This window comes from Saccostrea echinata, unplaced genomic scaffold (assembly GCF_033153115.1).
Source record: "Saccostrea echinata isolate AGI-Se365-2 ecotype Australia unplaced genomic scaffold, CSIRO_AGI_Sech_v1 ptg000051l, whole genome shotgun sequence".
Lineage (NCBI taxonomy): Eukaryota > Metazoa > Mollusca > Bivalvia > Ostreida > Ostreidae > Saccostrea > Saccostrea echinata.
The window spans coordinates 3,749,193-3,767,779 of NW_026889800.1; the positions used below are offsets into that span (position 1 = coordinate 3,749,193).

General features: G+C 32.5%; 1 protein-coding gene across 2 annotated transcripts; it reads left to right on the forward strand.

Moving 5' to 3' along the window:
* Positions 1-5,515: 5,515 nt before the first annotated feature.
* Positions 5,516-18,295, forward strand: LOC133203439 (uncharacterized). Of its 2 annotated transcripts, none has more exons than XM_061339219.1 (11): positions 5,516-6,056; positions 7,673-7,726; positions 8,559-8,719; positions 9,667-9,892; positions 10,462-10,581; positions 12,424-12,504; positions 12,633-13,180; positions 13,444-13,678; positions 13,882-13,955; positions 15,994-16,230; positions 16,807-18,295. In XM_061339219.1, the coding sequence occupies exons 1-11, from the start codon at positions 6,005-6,007 to the stop codon at positions 17,065-17,067; spliced, it is 2,049 nt and encodes a 682-aa protein (XP_061195203.1). In that variant the 5' UTR covers positions 5,516-6,004; the 3' UTR covers positions 17,068-18,295. The 2 variants fall into 2 exon arrangements, with proteins under 2 accessions (XP_061195203.1, XP_061195204.1); XM_061339220.1 differs by having other exon boundaries at positions 13,897-13,955.
* Positions 18,296-18,587: the final 292 nt, after the last annotated feature.

An 18,587-nucleotide genomic window follows, 5' to 3' on the forward strand; every position in this document is an offset into this window, starting at 1 on the left:
GTACATGTACGGACTTCATTTTGAAATATGATGGAATAAAAGACTGAATCTTTTTGTGATTTGGAATATTACTAATATTTACTGCGTCAATTCCTTTCTTGGCAAACTGAAGCTTAAGTAACAAACGCGTTGCTTGAGCAGTATTTTCTTCCGTAAAAAGTGGTGGTTTTAAAGAGCCTATGATTTGCAATATCTGAGCCTGTATTCTGATGTCAAATAATCCAAACATGGATTTTCCTTGACCTTTTTAAATAGATCATTTAAAACTCTTAAAGGGACAGAGTAAAGTTTGGTGCGAATGATTAAGACCTAACTGTTTATTTTCATAAGGTAGTAGTGAATCAAGAGACATCGTGAGTTTATTGTAGGACCGAAAAAAACAGAAACAAGGTTAAGTATTGAAAAGTTTAAATATATGTGGCCCCGACATTTGATCTTCTATCGAGGTCTTGTACCTAACCCCAGGGACATGAATCACACCTAAGGATAGTTCTCAATAAATATGAATTATCATGGTTTTGCTGTTCTTGAGAGAGAAAAAAATTGATATTTCCCTTACATTCCTATGTATAAACTTTAACGTACATTGTTGCCCAACCCAACCCCAAGGATCATAATGTGAACAAACTTGACTCTAAACTACCTGAGGATGCTTCCATATAAATTTGACCAATTAAAGCTTTGTTGTTCTTGAGAAGAAGATTTTTAAAGATTTTTCCTATGTATTCCTATGTAAATCTTTGATACCCCAATGTGGCCTCACACTACCATCCGGAGAGACATATTTAAAACAAACTTGAATCTACACTAACTGGGGTTGCTTCCATATAAATATGACTAATCATGGCTTTGCTGTTCTGGAGAAGAAGATTTTTTCCTATATATTTCTTCATAAAACTTTTATCCCCCCATTGTGGCCCCTCCCTACCTCCGGGGGTCATGATTTGAAAAGCTTGAATCTTCACTACCTGCGGATGCTTCCATATTACTATAGTTAATCATGGCTTTGCTGTCCTTGATGAAAAGATTTTTCTAGATTTTTTCCTTTTATTTTTATTTTATACTTTGATACCTTATTGTTGTCCCTCGTAAGTTCTATGATCGATACAATGCCCTACAATTTATCATTGAGTCAAATGCTGACTGACGTATTTCATACTAATTGTTAGGCCATTATTTACACACTGAATTGTCGACGGGTTTTTCCCGATCATGACAAGGAGCACACGGCGGGTGTGACCGGTCGGCAGGGGATGCTCACTCCTCCATGGCACCTGATCCCACCTCTCATGTTTTGGAGGTCCGTGTTTGCTCTGCTCCTATTTTGTATTGTTTAATTGACTTTTGAGCTTGAATACTGATGGTTATCTCCATATATTTCATCCAAACTCCTGGGGACATGCTTGAACAAATCTGAATCTACACTACCTGATGATGCTTTCATACCAATATGATTAAACATGCCTTAGCTGTTTATGAGAAGAAGATTTTAAAACATTTTTATGCCCCCGTATCGAATAATTATATAGTTTTTCCCTGTCCGTCCGTCTGTTCGTCTGTTTGTCCGCAAAAACTTTAACATTTCCCTTAACTTTTGATTGGTTGGAGCTATGGCTTTCATATTTCACATGTGTATTCCTTGTGACCTTTCTTTGGATACCACCATATCTGACCTTTTGATCTTGGAGTTTAACCCAGTTTTTCATAATTTGACTTTAACCTTGGCTATAACTTTTGAACGGTAAGTGCTAGGGATTTCATACTTCACATATGTAATCCTTATGAGAAGACTTTCCTTTGGATAGCAACACTTTTGGCCCTTTGACCTTGACCTTGGGGTTTGACTTACTTTTGGAAAACTTTAACCTTGGCCATAACTTTTTAACGGTTGGTGCTAGGGGTTTCATACTTCACATATCTAATCCTTGTGACAAGACCTTCATTTGGACAACAACTTTGAGTCTTTGGCCATGACCTTGGAGTTTGACCTACCCTGGAAAAAATTTACCTTTGGCCATAACATTTGAACAGTTGGATCTAAGGCTTTCATACTTAACATGTTCATACCTTGTGACAAGACCTTTCTTTGGATACCAACAATTGTAATCCATTGAGCTTGGGAGTTTGGCCTCTTTTTGAAAAAAACTTTAACCTTGACCAAAACTTTTAAACGATTCGTGCTACTGCTTTCATATTTTACATGTGTATTTCTTGTGAGAAAGCTTTTCCTTGGGCACCATTAATTTTGACCATTCGACCTTGATGTTTGACTTGCTTTTAAAAAACTTTAACCTTTTCCATTTCTATTCAATGGTTGCTGCTAGGGCTTTGGTATTTCACAAGTATTTTTCTCGAGATGAAACCTTACTTTGGGTAACAACAAATTTTATTTGCATTTGAGAAAGTTTAACCTTTGCTATAAGTTGTCATACAGGGGCATTAGTGTTTTACAAACATATCTTATTTTTCTCCTATAAATTCCTATATAAAACTTTGATCCCCCGATGTGGTCCCAGCCAACACCCGGGAGTCATGATTTGAACAAACTTGAATCTTAACTACCTAAGGATCCTTCCATGTTAAAATGATTAAACACGGCCTTGCTGTTCTTGAGAAGAAGATTTTAAAGATTTTTTCATATATATTTCAATGTGAAACTTTGATCCCTCATTGTGGCTCCACCCTACCCCGGTGGTCATGATTTCTGCACTATGTAAAGAAAGTTTCACATAATTTTCAACTTTTTTGACCCAGTGGTTCTTGAGAAGAAGATTTTAAAAAGATATCACCAAATTTTAACTATTTCTGAATTATCTCCCCTTAAAAAAGGGCGTGACACATTTTTGAACATATTTGAATCCCCTTTACCCAAGGATGCTTTGTGGAAAGTTTTGTCGAAATTGGTCCAGTGGTTCTGGAAGGGAAGTCGAAAATGTGAAAAGTTTACAGACGAACGAAGGACAAAATGTGATCAGAAAAGTTCACTTGAGCTTTCAGCTCAAGTGAGCTAAAAATATATAATTATCAAGGGAACTTATTATTATATTATTTCCATAACCGAGTAATTAAATTTCTCACCAATGTTAAAATTAAAAAGCGGATTTCAGAATTTACAATATGACACTTTTTGCCAGGTTAACATGGCTTGATCTCTTTATAGCGTTAACCCCCTAAGCTGAATGTCAAAAACCTCCCCCTCTTTCTTTTTCTCTTAAATCACATCACAATAGGTGTTACTTGTTACTATGACGAAAAAGTTCTCTTTTGAGTCACAGTAGGCGTTATTATGACAAAGAATTGTCATGGCAGTAAGTACTTATACAAGTAGAAAATGACGTTTAAAAAATACACACCCGACCAGTGATTAGATAACCCATTCATACAGAAAGTGACTACATTGTATAATTATATATATTATATATTCATTTTTTTATATGTTGAAAGTTAAGTTTGTTTTAGTCTTAAACTATTAACTTACTAGGTAACAGTTCATTCATTTTAAACGATTTCCATAGACTGTACTAAAATATGCTACTACAGTACCATCATAAGTAAAGTACAACAGTATTTCTTAGATAAATTTTTTTTCAATTTTATATTCTGATATATCTTTGGCATTAACAAATTAAGAACAAAAACAGACAAGACTTAACAATAACAGATCGACAGACACCGTTTTCTTATTGTTGTTTTGTGATAGTCAGTATACATAACTAAATGTTTTAATAGAATTGAACAAAGCAGATGTGCTGTTTTTACAATAAGAATATAAAACATACAATAAAACTTAAAAATTGTTAATAAAGGTATAATAAATGTTTTCCAATAAATAGATAATTATATGTCATTTGTGTTCGTACAGAGGTTTAGGAAAATGGTGCAAAATGTTTAAAAATCATTTAAATCAATCAATTCAGTAGAGGATGTATATGATTTTTCGAAAAATCAAGTTTCGCGATATTAGCTGTTATCTTTACAAGATAACATTCCGTGCTAAGTGTCAACTGAAAACATAAAGGATAAGATAACTGTACTAAATGCTGGGTTTTTTGGTCTTTTTTTCGTCGCTTCTGTTGCTTTTAAATCTTTACCTTATTTCATTTTGGTATATTTACAAAAGAATTCTGTCAATTTGGCTCCAAATTTAAATGATTAAATGATATTAGACTCAGAATCAATAAAATACCTCCATGTTTCTTGTCCTTATTGCTTTCCAAACATGGAGAATTTACACTTACCTGCCTTTGATTAAACATTAGGTATGCATGAGAGGTGGAGCTAACATTGTAAGAATGACATCATAAAAATACGAGATTACATGTACTCTTTCTCCCCTTTATCCTCGATGGTACACGTACACTATTTACAAAGGTTTCAAAAGTAATTAACAATATGAGCACGTCCATGTAAGTAAAGAATATTTTGAATCGATGCCTGACAATTCAACGTGTTCGAGCACAGTGTCCAAAATTCAACATGCCACAGACCTTGGTTACAACAGAGAAAGAGAATGTAAGAAGAAGCAGTTTTTTCTCTTTTTAACCATGAGTGCATGTTTGTCTATTAATCTCGTTTTGACACAACATTATTAATGCAAATATACAACTACTGTTAAACGGAGAACAACAGACAAACATACGATGACTATGTATAGTGGGCGTCCTCATTATCGTAAGGAGATTCTAGAAATTGATGATTCCCGCCTTTGAAAACAGCTTCATCTTGGTAAATATATACTTTTATTTAAAATAATTACATAAAGTTGTAGACTGGATGTTGACCATTCCTGCAATTAAAAGAAAAACGCTTGTTTTGAGAATTTATTTTGTCGCCAATTTGGCATGTCCTTTTCCCCTCGATCGATAATTTTGTTTTTCACTATACCTCTAGAATTCAATTAATAATATGATTTTCAATTTCAAATATAAAAATCTTGTTACTTTCTATTATTTATTTTTTATTTTTATTTATTATTATTAATGAATCGTCACTTAAATCGAGTTTTCTCAGTAATTCAGTAATATTTTTGCAAGCTTAAAGAATTGATTTCCTTAAATAAAAGAATGAAGTATGATCAATTTGATTTCTTCGAAATTTAGCTGTTCATTTCTCCTTGATACTAATAATATGAGTACTTACAAGTAAAACTACATCGTTGGATAAATATGAACCACAAAATGAGTAAAATGGCGTCACAACAAATATCAAATTGAATACAATTCTTTCAATTTGTTTTAATTAGCTCTATAAACTTGATTGCCGACAGCTTTACGACAGACCACAAAATCTGGCACTTTTTTCGCGATTGATAAAGGACCTTTAATTCAACAAATCGAAATTGTAGCGTCGATGCAAGTGTACAGCAAACAGGCATTTCAAAGGCATATTTCTGTATCCAGGGCAATGGAAATTCTTGTTTTAAGAAAAATCAATTTAGAAAGAAGAAAATAAAACTAAACATTTAAATCGATTGCAAACTTCCTACACCGCCTTAAGAAATGTCGATCACCGGCTGTGTCAAATCTTGATTTCATTTTGTCAACAAAATTCTTATAAATCTTAATGACTTCCTGCGGACTTCAGTGACGGCGGGTTAATTTTAGTCCTGAGCGTTGGTGGACCGGATCTGTTTCCTCCCTTCATTCACAACTACTTAATTTTGTGTCAAGTTTTGAAGAGAATCTAAATATTTCCGTTCTTGTAAAGCTCACCTATATATATACTTGAATTATGAGTATGTTTTGTAGTAAATGTCAGAAATTGGATTCAATTATAAACGAAGTGTTTTCAGTAATACGTAACTTAGCGGACGACAGTGTGGCCTTATCATGCTGGTGGAAGGGATTTTTTAATTGGTTTTTTGTTTCAAACCGGAGATAATCTGTAGCCTGAACGCGGGCTCTGGGCATCACAATGTCGGAATGACAGAACAATTGAATGTCGTCTGAAAGGGAATTCACCAAAAAAAAAACTTTCGATTTTTTCGGGTTCTCCAAATCATATCATGCAGACCGTCCGAGATCTTTACATCTTGACTGTGATATTATTTATAAAGGGTAAGTACATATTATATACATCCATTAATTTGTTTTACCATACCTGTGTGTTTTGTCTCACTGCCTCTGTACATGTAATTGCATATTTGCATTGTTTCGTTTTTTAAGCAATAAATCAAGGTAATGTTATTTGCATATTGATAGAACACACTTTTTACATTTTATCAACTGTCGTCTGCTAAAAAAACTATGAGTAGAATTTGTTGGGTTTCAAAATGGCTCAAAGAAAAGGCATTAAAAAAATTAAAATGATATACAGTGAATCCTAATCAAATTCTAGCTTATTTGTTTATATTTGGATTACATGACGTCTGTAGGCAGTGAAACAACTCTGGATAAGGTACTCAAAACCTCTGTAAACTAAGAAACAATGCTTGTGTATTCTGATGCCCATTAAACCACAATGAGGAAAGTAGGATTAAATTCACCTCTTAGGAACAGTTTCAATTAATTATTTCCTACAAGGGGGAAGATTGATCCTATGGCCTCTTGTCAAAGGTAGTTATCGTTAACGATCATCGTAATGATCATCTCTGATTTCATCTTCTCTCATCTGGCATGTCCCAATTATGGCTTACTATATTCTTCCTTATTCCATACTTACTAGATTTATTCAAAATATCAAGACAATCATTTACACGGTTCAGATTCTATCAATTTCCTAATACGAAAAGATTGATTCATTACGACCAGAATTGATTGAGTCATGAGACTGAAAAAAAAATATAAAGTGTTTGATGAAAATGCTTGTAGAGAGAGAAAGAGAGAGAGATGATTTTTCCTAAAGAAAATTTCGAAAAACAATCCTTTTAAGTGTCAGCATTGCCGAGGTTAAATTGATATGGCTTTAAAAGTATTTTTTGAATTAAATATGCATTTCATATACCATATGTTTTACATAACTTATGATGAAGACAAGAATGTTACATTTTGGCCAGTATATAGTTCAATAAGATTAATTCTGAAAAGTCACATAAATCACTTTAGATTTAAGTGTGAATACTTCACCCAACTCGGGGATAAAGTGAATTATGGGACACCTCTTTGACGAGAGGTCAGACAAATTATACTGTACGTGTCAATTACATTGTAATTCAAGTGTATATAGCACAGAAACTGGTGTTGTTAAAGATACTAAAGGAAATTGATGTATATTTTTTATGGTAACTCCCATAGTAAGACCATATTTTAACTGGTTTTCCCCCCTCCCCATCTCTATCTCTCTCTTTTTCTCTCTCTCTCTCTTTTCCTGGGACGAAGTTTAGTCACCCTGCAAGTTGACGCGGTTTTATCTGACAAGATAATGAAAAAAATAACCCACAAAAAACTCCTATAAGAGATTGTTTATGTTAAAATGTTTTTTTCATAACTTGTCTCTAAATTCTTTTAGTTGTAACACTTTCAAAACTACGCGAGCTATGAGATCATTTTATGGTTTCCCTTTATTTGGGTTTCCCAGTATTACAAATAATTTACCTTTCGGCTACCTTTGAAAAGTTTGGACGCAATTGAAATTCCAAAATATCTAACTGTCATTTTAAAAAAAGATTCATATGCAGTTTTTATTATTATGTATGTTGTTGGACCAGCTGACAAATTTGTATTTATGTTTACAGGTATCGGGAGCAACTCAAATGTCAAACCAGAAGTCAGTTCTCCCAAATATAGCGGTAATTCCTGTCCTATGTTTGTTTCATTTTAGTCCTGACACATAACTGATTAACACATTCATCAAAATAAAGCGCGAGGAAGTGAAAGTGTGGGAAAACCTGTATATATAAATGTTTAATTTCCCTAGAGTTTCATGCTTTAATCTACAAAGTCGACGTCAGGTGGTCAGTTCGTGTACGGTTTTTACTGGGTTCCTTTTTACTGAATCGTCATTTTTATTTGGTGTTCTATTTGTAATTTTCGATTTCTTTTTCTTTAAGATATCTATTTTCAAAATCTTCATTTACACATGTTTTCTTGTAACACTGCTTATAAAACAGTGAGCTACTTGTAAATAAATAATGTCAAAGTTAATTTGTTTCGTTACTTTTAAAACAGAAATGTAAAGTCTGAGTTGTCAAAATGCCTTAGAATTTGTTTTTCTGTCGAAATACTTGCAAAATCCACCAAGTAATTTCCACGTCGATTTGTTAGGAATTTTGGGCGTCCAAAAAAAAAAATGATGTTTTAAAAAAGCCTTTATTATAATCACTCTAACAGGCTTGAATTATCTACAATTACTGTCTATCTACGTCAGGAACATCTAATCAAATCTGCAACAGGTATTTTTAGTGAAAAGTGTATAAAGTCATTACCTGTTTTCAGTTTATGAAAAACACTCATTTTATTTTGTTAAAACTTTTTAGGACACATTCTGATACTCACGGGTTAAGGAGAGAAATTGATTAAAGATTTTTTTTTTTTTTACTAAACTTGTGTTGAAAACTTTGATTTTAGAACAAAGCAGATCTTTAAATAACTGAAAAGTCTTACTGGTGTTCATTTTTACAGATCTTGACGTTTGTAGTGATAAAGTACACACGGTTCTAAATGAGAACTGGCGAGAAATTGGCAGCAAAGAATCAAATAACTGTGACCAGAAATTAAAAGAGGGATGGTATAGGTTTTTAATCAATGGGAAAACCGCCCAGCTACCAAGCTTGTGCATTAAGGTAATGTAAAATCTGGAAACCTAGGCATGTTAACATGTCCATGCATAATATTTTTTTTACATGAGTGAAAAAGGGAAAAGAAATATCGTAAGCCTTATAATAATAGTGTGCTAATGAATGGCATGACTTGGGTTGCTTTCGAAACTACCTAAGAAAAAAAATAATGTGTTGATGGAAAAGGGACATTATCTTGTTCTCCATGCGGAAACAAGATTAACCAAATTTGAAAAAAAAAAAAAAAAAAAAAAAAAAAACGAAAAAAAGAATTGTCATTGAAAGTTCGACACTCCTTCCTCAGAAAATTGAAGTCATAATGGCCGCCACTTATCAGTCTACTCGGCCCGCGCAGTCACTTCCGGTCATGTGTAAACAGAGTGTCTAAGCAGCTTCCTCCTTCAATTGTCTTATTCCTCAATTCTAAATTAAAAGAATCCGTTCCTTTCAATTAGTAATTTTTGTTTACTTGTCAATAATCTCTTCTGTAGGAAAGTCTATTGACAAATGAGATTTTGCTCAATAACTGTTGTTTTCGCTCATATATTGTTTTCACTGCATGAATGTACGAAGGCAGACTAACTATATAGAAACTATTTGTACTTGGCCTTGCTGCGAAGGGTGACTAACATAAACAGTTATTGCTCGCTTTCTCATGTTTAGTATATGTCAGTGTTTTAAGACCCAGAATCACAGCTGAATAGAGGCAGTTTCTCCAGGATATCTGGCAATTTTTTCCAAATATGAACTTTATTTTCCAATTCAGTTTTAATATGTCATTGTTAGATTCTTCTCAAAATGGATTTAAATAGATTGCTATTATAATAAAGGCTGATAACGCCGTATATATTAGAAATACATGCTTTGTGACATACATTCACAGTGTATAAGCATAACCAATGTTAGCATCTACAATCACGAATTCGAAGTTCAACATACATCTTTTCATTCAGAATAAAGCGTGTGGGACAGTTATACCCCTCAGACTGGATCTTCACGACCAACAACTTCCTACAGTGAACCACTCCATCAGTGTGTCTGTCTGTGGCTCCTATACAATCCTCAGGAAATGGGACTGCTGTGTTTTGAGGCAGCCGGCGGTGGTCCACAACTGTGGCATGTTTTATGTGTACAGACTGAGCCCACCCGACAGGTGTGACGTTGGATACTGTGTAGTCAGTAGGTGACCCTGTTTACTTGGATGCTAAAAAATAATCTTGATAAGATGATTTAAAGATAAATGTCTTTAGGGTATATTATAATAGATGAACTTGATTAGAGATCATATATTATTTAATGCTGAAATAAATATCTTTTTGTGTGTCGTTTTGCTAGAAACTTTTCGTGCAACATCGCAGTGTTAGTTATATATTTTGTAAATATATATTGATTTTTACTTCTGAAAACTATGATTATACGTCTATTACATATTACTATTGAATAGTTATACCTCATTCATTAAATTTGCCTATAAGAAATATCGGTAAAGTTAGTTTTGAAAATCCTGAATTCTAAAATTTAAGTAAATACATGTAATTTTGTTGGTGAAATTGTTCTCTTAGCATGCCAACATTATAAAATGATAACGATTTTTCATCTCCGAAGTTTTTCATAAAAGAATAATACATAAATATACAAATATCTAAGAAATTTTCTACCTACGGTGTGCTCATGAAGAGGAATGGTCCATATCAAAAAAGCCTTTCAGACAACTAAAATTCCATTTTGAAAATTCTATCTGTTTACAGGTGAGGAAAATCAAATGAAGATGCACGTCTTTACAGCAAAAACTGGAGAACCTTCTTCTGAATTACCGAACCCTACTTATCCAACATCTACCACAACGTATATACCATCTACAGCAAAAGGTAAACCCTAACTTATCAATCATCTACCACAACGATGACTTATATACCATCTACAGCAAAAGGTAAATCTCCTGAGTTAACAAATCAATCATCTACCACAACGGGAATAATATATCATCTACAACAAAAACCACCGAAATTAACATAGCAAGCATCTACAACAAACTTATATACCATATACAACAAAAGGTACACCACCTAACTTAACATATCAAGCATCTACCATAACGATGGCTTATATACCATCTACAACAAAAGGTAAACCACCTAACTTAACATATCAAGCATCTACCGTAACGATGGCTTATATACCATCTACAACAAAAGGTACACCACCTAACTTAACATATCAAGCATCTACCACAACAGAGATATATATACCATCTACAACAAAAGATAAAGCATCCAATCTTACCTTGTAAGCATCTACGACAACGGAGACTTATATACCATCTACAACAATAGGTAAACCATCTTACTTAACATATCAAGAATCTACCACTACGGAGACTTACACATCATCTACAACAAACGGTAAACCACTTTATAACTTGACGTATGAAGCATATAACACAACAGAGACTAATATACATATACCATCAACAACAAAAGGTACACTATCTAACCTAACCTATCACGCACCTAACACAACGGAGACTTGCATACCATTTATAACAAAAAATAACCATCAAACTCCTCCCATCAAGTACCGAAAAGAATGGAGTCCTTTATACCATCCACAAAAAAGGTAAACCACATATTAATTTTACATATTAAGCACCTACCGTGATAGAGATTAGCATACCATTTACTGCAGACGTTTAAAACCTAACCCAGTTATTGAGACTTATACACCATCTACAGCAGAAGGTACACAACAACGGAGACCTATTTATCATCTGCAGCAAAAGGTAAATAACTTCACATATCAAGCACCTATCATAATGGAGATTGAGATTCCATCAACGGCAGAAGATAAATCACTTAACCCTACCCATCAGACACTTACCACAACAAAGATTTACATTATCAGATACAGCAAAAAATATATTACCTTACCCTACATACTAACCACCTACCACAACAGAGACTTACAATGTACATACAATCTACAACAAAAGGTAAACAGCTGTACGCTACCTATCTTCCACCTTCCACAAAGGAGATTTACATACCACATGTACAACAAAAGGTAAACCATCTAACATTACCTATCAAGTGGTACTGATATTTGGATAATACCTACAACAAAAAGTATACCATCTACCACTAACCTAAACTTTCAGACACCTACCACAGTGGAAATTTACATACCATCTACAACAAATGGTAAACTGCTTAACCCGACCTATCACACACCTATCACAACGGAAATACACATGCCATATACAACAAAAGGTTAACTCTTTCAACCAACGTACCATCATCCTTCCACTATGGAAATTTACAATCTTCAATAAAGGTCAAACATGTGCATCAAAAATTAAATATCTAAAACTAACAATATACAACTGAGGATAACAATTGTATATTATCTTCGTTAAAATGGAAATATTTATACCTATCGTCTTCAACGAAGATATTTTTCCATCATCTTTAATAAGAGGTAAAATTTTTTCCTACAAAGCAGGAAAGTTAACATAATAATGCATAAGGAAATCATAATTATCTTTATACATATTGAGTCTATCTTTTACCTGTGTTTTAAATGTAAATAGTTTTGCTTACTATCTATAGCATCCGTACATTTAAGTGATTGGCTGTTATAATATTTCAAATGTACTTTTTGTTACATGTGACATTTTTTGACATAAGAATAAGAAGAGACAATGTACATTTCAGATAACAGATGTTCCTCCAATGAACGACAATGTCCAAATGGTTGTGTGCCTTTATCTCAAAGTTGTCCAATGACTTTGGATTGTGAGTTTAATTCCATATATTTATTTTGTCAACAGGTTTTATTTAATTTATTGTCAGTCATTTACATTTTCAATAATTATCCAAAAAAGTGTAGCATTAATGATTGACACTGCGTGATGTTATTACAGTGAACACCCTTAGAAGAAGAATCGTGCATACTTTTGATACAATAAGGCAAACTCACTATTTCACTCACAAAACAACTACCAGAAAAATCCCAACAGCAACGACAAGCATAGAAACTAGTTCAGAACAGGTGACAACTACATATCAAAGCCAAAGCCTTCCAGAAAGAACAACACCTAGTGCAGATATCACCAGCAGTGTGTTTACTACATTGATAACTGCCATGACGACAAAAGAGGACAATAGAGCAAACATTAAAGAAACTGATCAAACAACCATAAATAACACATCTCACACAGTAGATAACACTGCGTCTACGTCAGAAAACCTTAATATGTCCACATTTTCTGTTTATGACTTAAAGACACAAAGAACCTTAGATTTGTCAACATTATCTCAGCCTACTACGACAATGTCTGAATCAAGGGAGACAACCTCTAAAACAGCACACAATAGTGGATTCCATGAAAATCAAAACGAACAACCAGTTTTTGAAGAATCGTATTGTGGCGTTACTCTAGCTTTTAAATTTGAAGCTTCGTATCTACAGGTATGCAGATGTTTATGATTTATAAAGTAACTTCTACCATGATTACCAACAATACTTTTATCAACCATACCAAATTCTAACGAAGAGAATATAATTTGCTCTTTATAACCTTCCAAACATCTACAGACTATTCACAAAAGAAAGAATTTTGAGTTCAAATATCTAGATACATCGATACCTTACTTAAAAGCCAATGGTTTTATATAGTGTAAAATGCATGAGTCAATAGATGCGTATGATTTCACTTTTCATAACTATTGCAGAATGTTAATTTCACCGCCTTTAGAAAGAAATTACAAGTAATCTTTGCGTCCCTGCTGAATATCTACTATGTAGACAACTACGGTGTTTACATTGAGGGAATTTTCTCTTGGAAAACCAGATACCACAGGGAAACCTTTAAAACCTACACGTCATCGCACGTGCACTTTGGGCGGGGAATCCATAACCAATCAAATTACTACATCACAGTGTTTGCAGAGGATATATTTAATACTGGTAAGTATAAACTTTAAAGTATTTAAATTTACTAAAAGTTAGATACTGGCTTGGAATGATAAAATTGTCTCAAAATTTTATGTGGACAAATATATTATAGATTTGACGAACATACTTCAAATGTGCATTCTCAATAAAATACGGTCCTACAATTTTACAAATTGAGGTTATCATTAACTAGCCATTCTTGTATCTTATTCTAGTTCTGTACTTACCAGATAAAGTGTTGTCAACACTTCTTCAGAACTCCACCGTTGTCCATTACATACAAGAAGAGGTATGGCACATTTTTGTAATATTCTTGTCTTTGTTTATTGCTTAAACCATTGCTTCTTACCTAAAACCCCAAGTCATTAGAGATATAAACTACCTACCCTAGTTTTGATGAATATACATCAAAGACAATTTCCTGACTTCAAAAAATGCGATATTTATAACCACCCCCTCCCCCCACCCCCTTCCCGGCACTTTTCCTTTCCGTACAATAAGATATAGTATTGTGTGCATATGTTAATTTTTAATTTTTATACGTAATTTTTCTACAGCTGCGCGAGTGTATTGGTAAGAGTTCGTTGATTTCTTTGAGATTCCATAATATCTTCTGATTAACCTAACTAACAAACAAAGGGGAAAAACACCATCACTCTTTCCCATTGTAACAACTTATTTTTTCATTTCTTATTTTCTTTTTTGTGTAAGTTTATTTACCATTTTACTTTAATTTTGATTTGCTTAATTGTCTTTCTTCGTATAATCTTATATACATGTATATGACCTAATATTCCAAAAATGTGCATTTTCAACAATTCAGACTTTCACTATTAAGCATACTATAGCCAGTATAATTAAGTAATTATGTAAAATTCATATTCTGCTGTTTGAGTTTAAGGCTACCAACCTACATGTGTGATGACGAAGCACGAATTAAAAGTTTTTACATCGACAAAGTTTGAAGATGATTTTGAAATGCATAAACTCAAATATTTTATTTAAACTGGTACCGTATTTCAAAGATGAAATACTGTAATCTGAAGTTTTACCATAAAGAATAAAAATGTTTTCAACCTTACCAAATTCTAATTAAAAGAATACGCTTTGCTTTGTCAACGACAGATTACTAGTATATTCTCAAGGCGAAGATTAAAGTATTTTTAAAAGTATGCCGTACTCCAAGGTCAAGATCATTAATTAAAAAATATTGGTATGAAAGAAAAGGTCTAATCACAAGAAATACATAAGTGAAATATGAAAGCCAAAACACTAAGTTCAAGGCAAGGTTAAAGTTTTTACAAATGTAGGTCAAACTCAAAGGTCAGTGTCAGTAGATCAAAATATTGGTACCAAAAGAAGGGTCTTGTCACAAAAAATACACATCTTATATATGAAAGCCCTAGCACCAAATGTTCAAAAGTTATGTCTAAGGTTAATGTTTTTCAGAAGTTGGTCAAACTCTGAGGTCAAGGTCAAAAGGTAAAAAAATCGTTTATACCTAAAGAAAGGTCTTGTCACAAGAATGCACATGTAAAGTACGAAAACCCTAGCACCTTCAATTTATATGTTACGGGCAAGGTTAAAGTTTTTCCGGACAACAAACAGATTAACAGACAGAGAGACGGAGGACAAACCAAAACTATGTGCTCGTGAATCTTACGATTACGGAGGCATAAAACCTGAATTATTTTATTTTGAGTCAAAAAGCATAATTATTAAAGAATAATTGATTTTCCTCAGTAATTGAACACCCCTGTTACTACTTCCTTTTGTACGAAAATATTAATTGATTCGTTTGACTGACATTGCACATGCATTAAAACAGGAAAATAATACTTGAAATGATCATGAAAACAACAGATTCAATGCAAGAACTTCAATTGTATTATTAATGACTACGGGACACCATAAAACTCTTCCTATAAGTTTAAATGATCCTTGTTGAAAGAGTATTTCCTAAATATTAAAAAGAAGGAACGGATTTGACGTCAATTTTAATTCTTAACAACTGTAACATTTCTAGCTTTTTTTCAAACAATGTAATAGAGAATGTAGTTTAGTGTTAATTTACTCAGATATAGTTGCTCTTCACATATATTTTCAAATCAATTCATTTATTGATTCACCAAACATGTTGGCATACAACCATGTTACATAAAATATATTTAATTGTATTCACTTGCTTTTTTAACAGTGTTGTTTTATTTTAGAATAAAGTTAAAAATAATAATTATAAATATAACGATGAAATGTATTATCAGTTTTTATTTATTTTTTTTTTAAAATAACTCACATTTTCTATAACAATTTTTGTTTCTTGCTAGATAAAAGAATTCCATGCCACGTTTTTGAATAAGACATCGAATAATACGGAAATGACGTCAAGAGAGAAGCCGTCGACACCGTATACACCATTACTGTATACTAATTTTGGACTTTGTATAGCAGTGTTTTTACCCGTCTCTATTTTTGTCGTATGTGCCTTGATCGGGGTACTGAAAATAAAAAGCAAGAATCGCTGTATGAACCTCCGAAGAAAGTCTGGACAATATTACGTTAAGGTATTCAATTTATAATACATGTATACATGTATTCATTAATTATTTTTATTATTATTTATATTAATCCCTTTTCATTGTACATTATGACTCATGATTTTACTAAGATTTAAAAATACATGTACATATATCAGATAAAAACAATATGCATGACTATACATATACCAGAGAAAAACAAGATACATGTACATATACCGGAGAATAACTTATGTTTGAAACCTTTGATTAAATGACGGCATTTCTTTAAAATCTCCGTCGATAGCAACTTTTTTTATAAGCACATGTTTTGGAAAGAACTGGGATGTTAATCCCATATAAGTATTTCTTAGTATCCTTTTTAATCAAATTCTCATTCCTTTATTTTCAAGAGACAATAGGCAAGCCTCGTATCTCTTGAAAATTAAAAAAAAATAAGATAAAATAAAATAAAATATAAAAACTTGGGTTTGAGGAAAAGCTAGTTAGTGGCACCGGTTGTAGTATTTATGTTACCATGTTGATCTTATTTATGTTAATAACTACTACAGTCTATAATTCTCAATTATCTTTGTCTTGCCAATATATTAACCTTTTTTTCAGTGGGAGAAGGCATTGAAACGGGATGTATGTAAAGGCATAGGGTACACAGAAAATCCAATGAAAGACAAAGACATCATCAAGGGCGAGAATTCAGTGAAGCAGAATTTAATTTCTCCAAAGGACAAAGACTCAACAGAAGAGGACGACAACGTGGCAAATGATAAGCGCGGGAAAAAGTTAGCAGACGACAGCTCATGGGTTCTTCCCACTAAAGAATTTTACAATCCAAGCGTTGTTCAAGGTCTACACACAAAGTTGTAAGAATTCAAGTCAAATTTAAAAATTAAGAACACATGCTACAAAACAAAAAGTTGGATACATGGATAGGTATTAAGTTTTGGACTTAATTTGATTTTAAATAATGCATTTATAAACTCTCTATATATTTAGAAATTTTAGAAATTCTGTGATGTTAAAACTTCTTCCATTTGTTATCACCCTCATAAATCTATATATTTTTTATCACTTTATTGGACATTGTTTAGAAACATTGAATAAAAAAGGAAACTTTTGTGGAAAAAGGTTCATATAGGGCTTTTTTGACCCTGTGAATTTCTGAAAAAGTGAAACTGCTTAGTTTTAGTTGACAGTGCATTAAATATCATTTTAGACCCTTGGTGACTGCATATCTATAAAAAAAAAAAAAAAAAATTGACGCATTTCTCTGTCTAGTCAATAATGCATTATGAGTTCATAAGTTGCGTCATTTTATTCATATTCTGTAGATTTCTGTAAAAAACGCCCAAACTTTTAAACTTTTATTGATGGATGGAACAGGATATAGAGTATAAGTCAATAAATTGGGATATCTACAGGGCCGTTTTGTGCATAAAGTGGGCCTAGCTCCGAATTCATTTTATTTATATAACCATTGATTAGATTGTTATTTCATGAAAGTTTTGAAAAAAAATTGTGTGTATGTATCATCTATCCCTAAAGGGAGAATTTGATACAATTAGCTATAATTAATAATAATAATGACGGGTATTATTGGTTAGTTTTGATAGATGAAGTCACAAACACTATTTTTGTTTGCAATGTCTTGCCAGTTAGCTGTAGAAAAGTTTTGTATTCATTTTTTTTGCATGGGATGCTCAAGTCAGTTTAGGAATAAAACATATTGCAGGTTTTAACATTTAACGTTGCATTTTTACGATATCTAGTCAGAAGGTGCTACAATGTAATTTTTAAAGGGTATATTTTATATATGATCAAGTGCAAATTTATACTTAACAATGTTTATGCAATGTAAAAATTTTACAATGGAATAATTGTCACAAAAGCATAATTTATAAGACAAAAGGAATTTTATTTCCCCTTTTGCGTGATACTGTAAGGATATACAGTGTATGTACTTTATAATTTGAAAAAAAAGTGTCAAAGCATGAAGGTTGTGTACTCGTTATTTATTATGCATTCATTATTTATTGATCGTAGTAATATTTACTTCAGTTTAAACATATGTTGTAAAATGAATATTTTTGTCTGACTACTGTTTGTTTTAGTTTTTACATCAGTATAAAGAGGAGAGTGAGGACACGTCATATATAAAGCATATTGATCATACATTGTTGCTGATTCTCAGTTTATTTCCCAAGTCCCCATTGTTTTCTACACACTATCTATTTTTATTAATTAATATCAAAGCAGCGCAGTAATGTTTTATGTAATGATTGTATGGTTTTGGTATTGCTCTGGACGATTTTTCTGTGGCTTCTTTATAATGCCCTCTGTGAATCAAGCATTTATTGACCAATTGTTAGATCATTATTTTTACATTA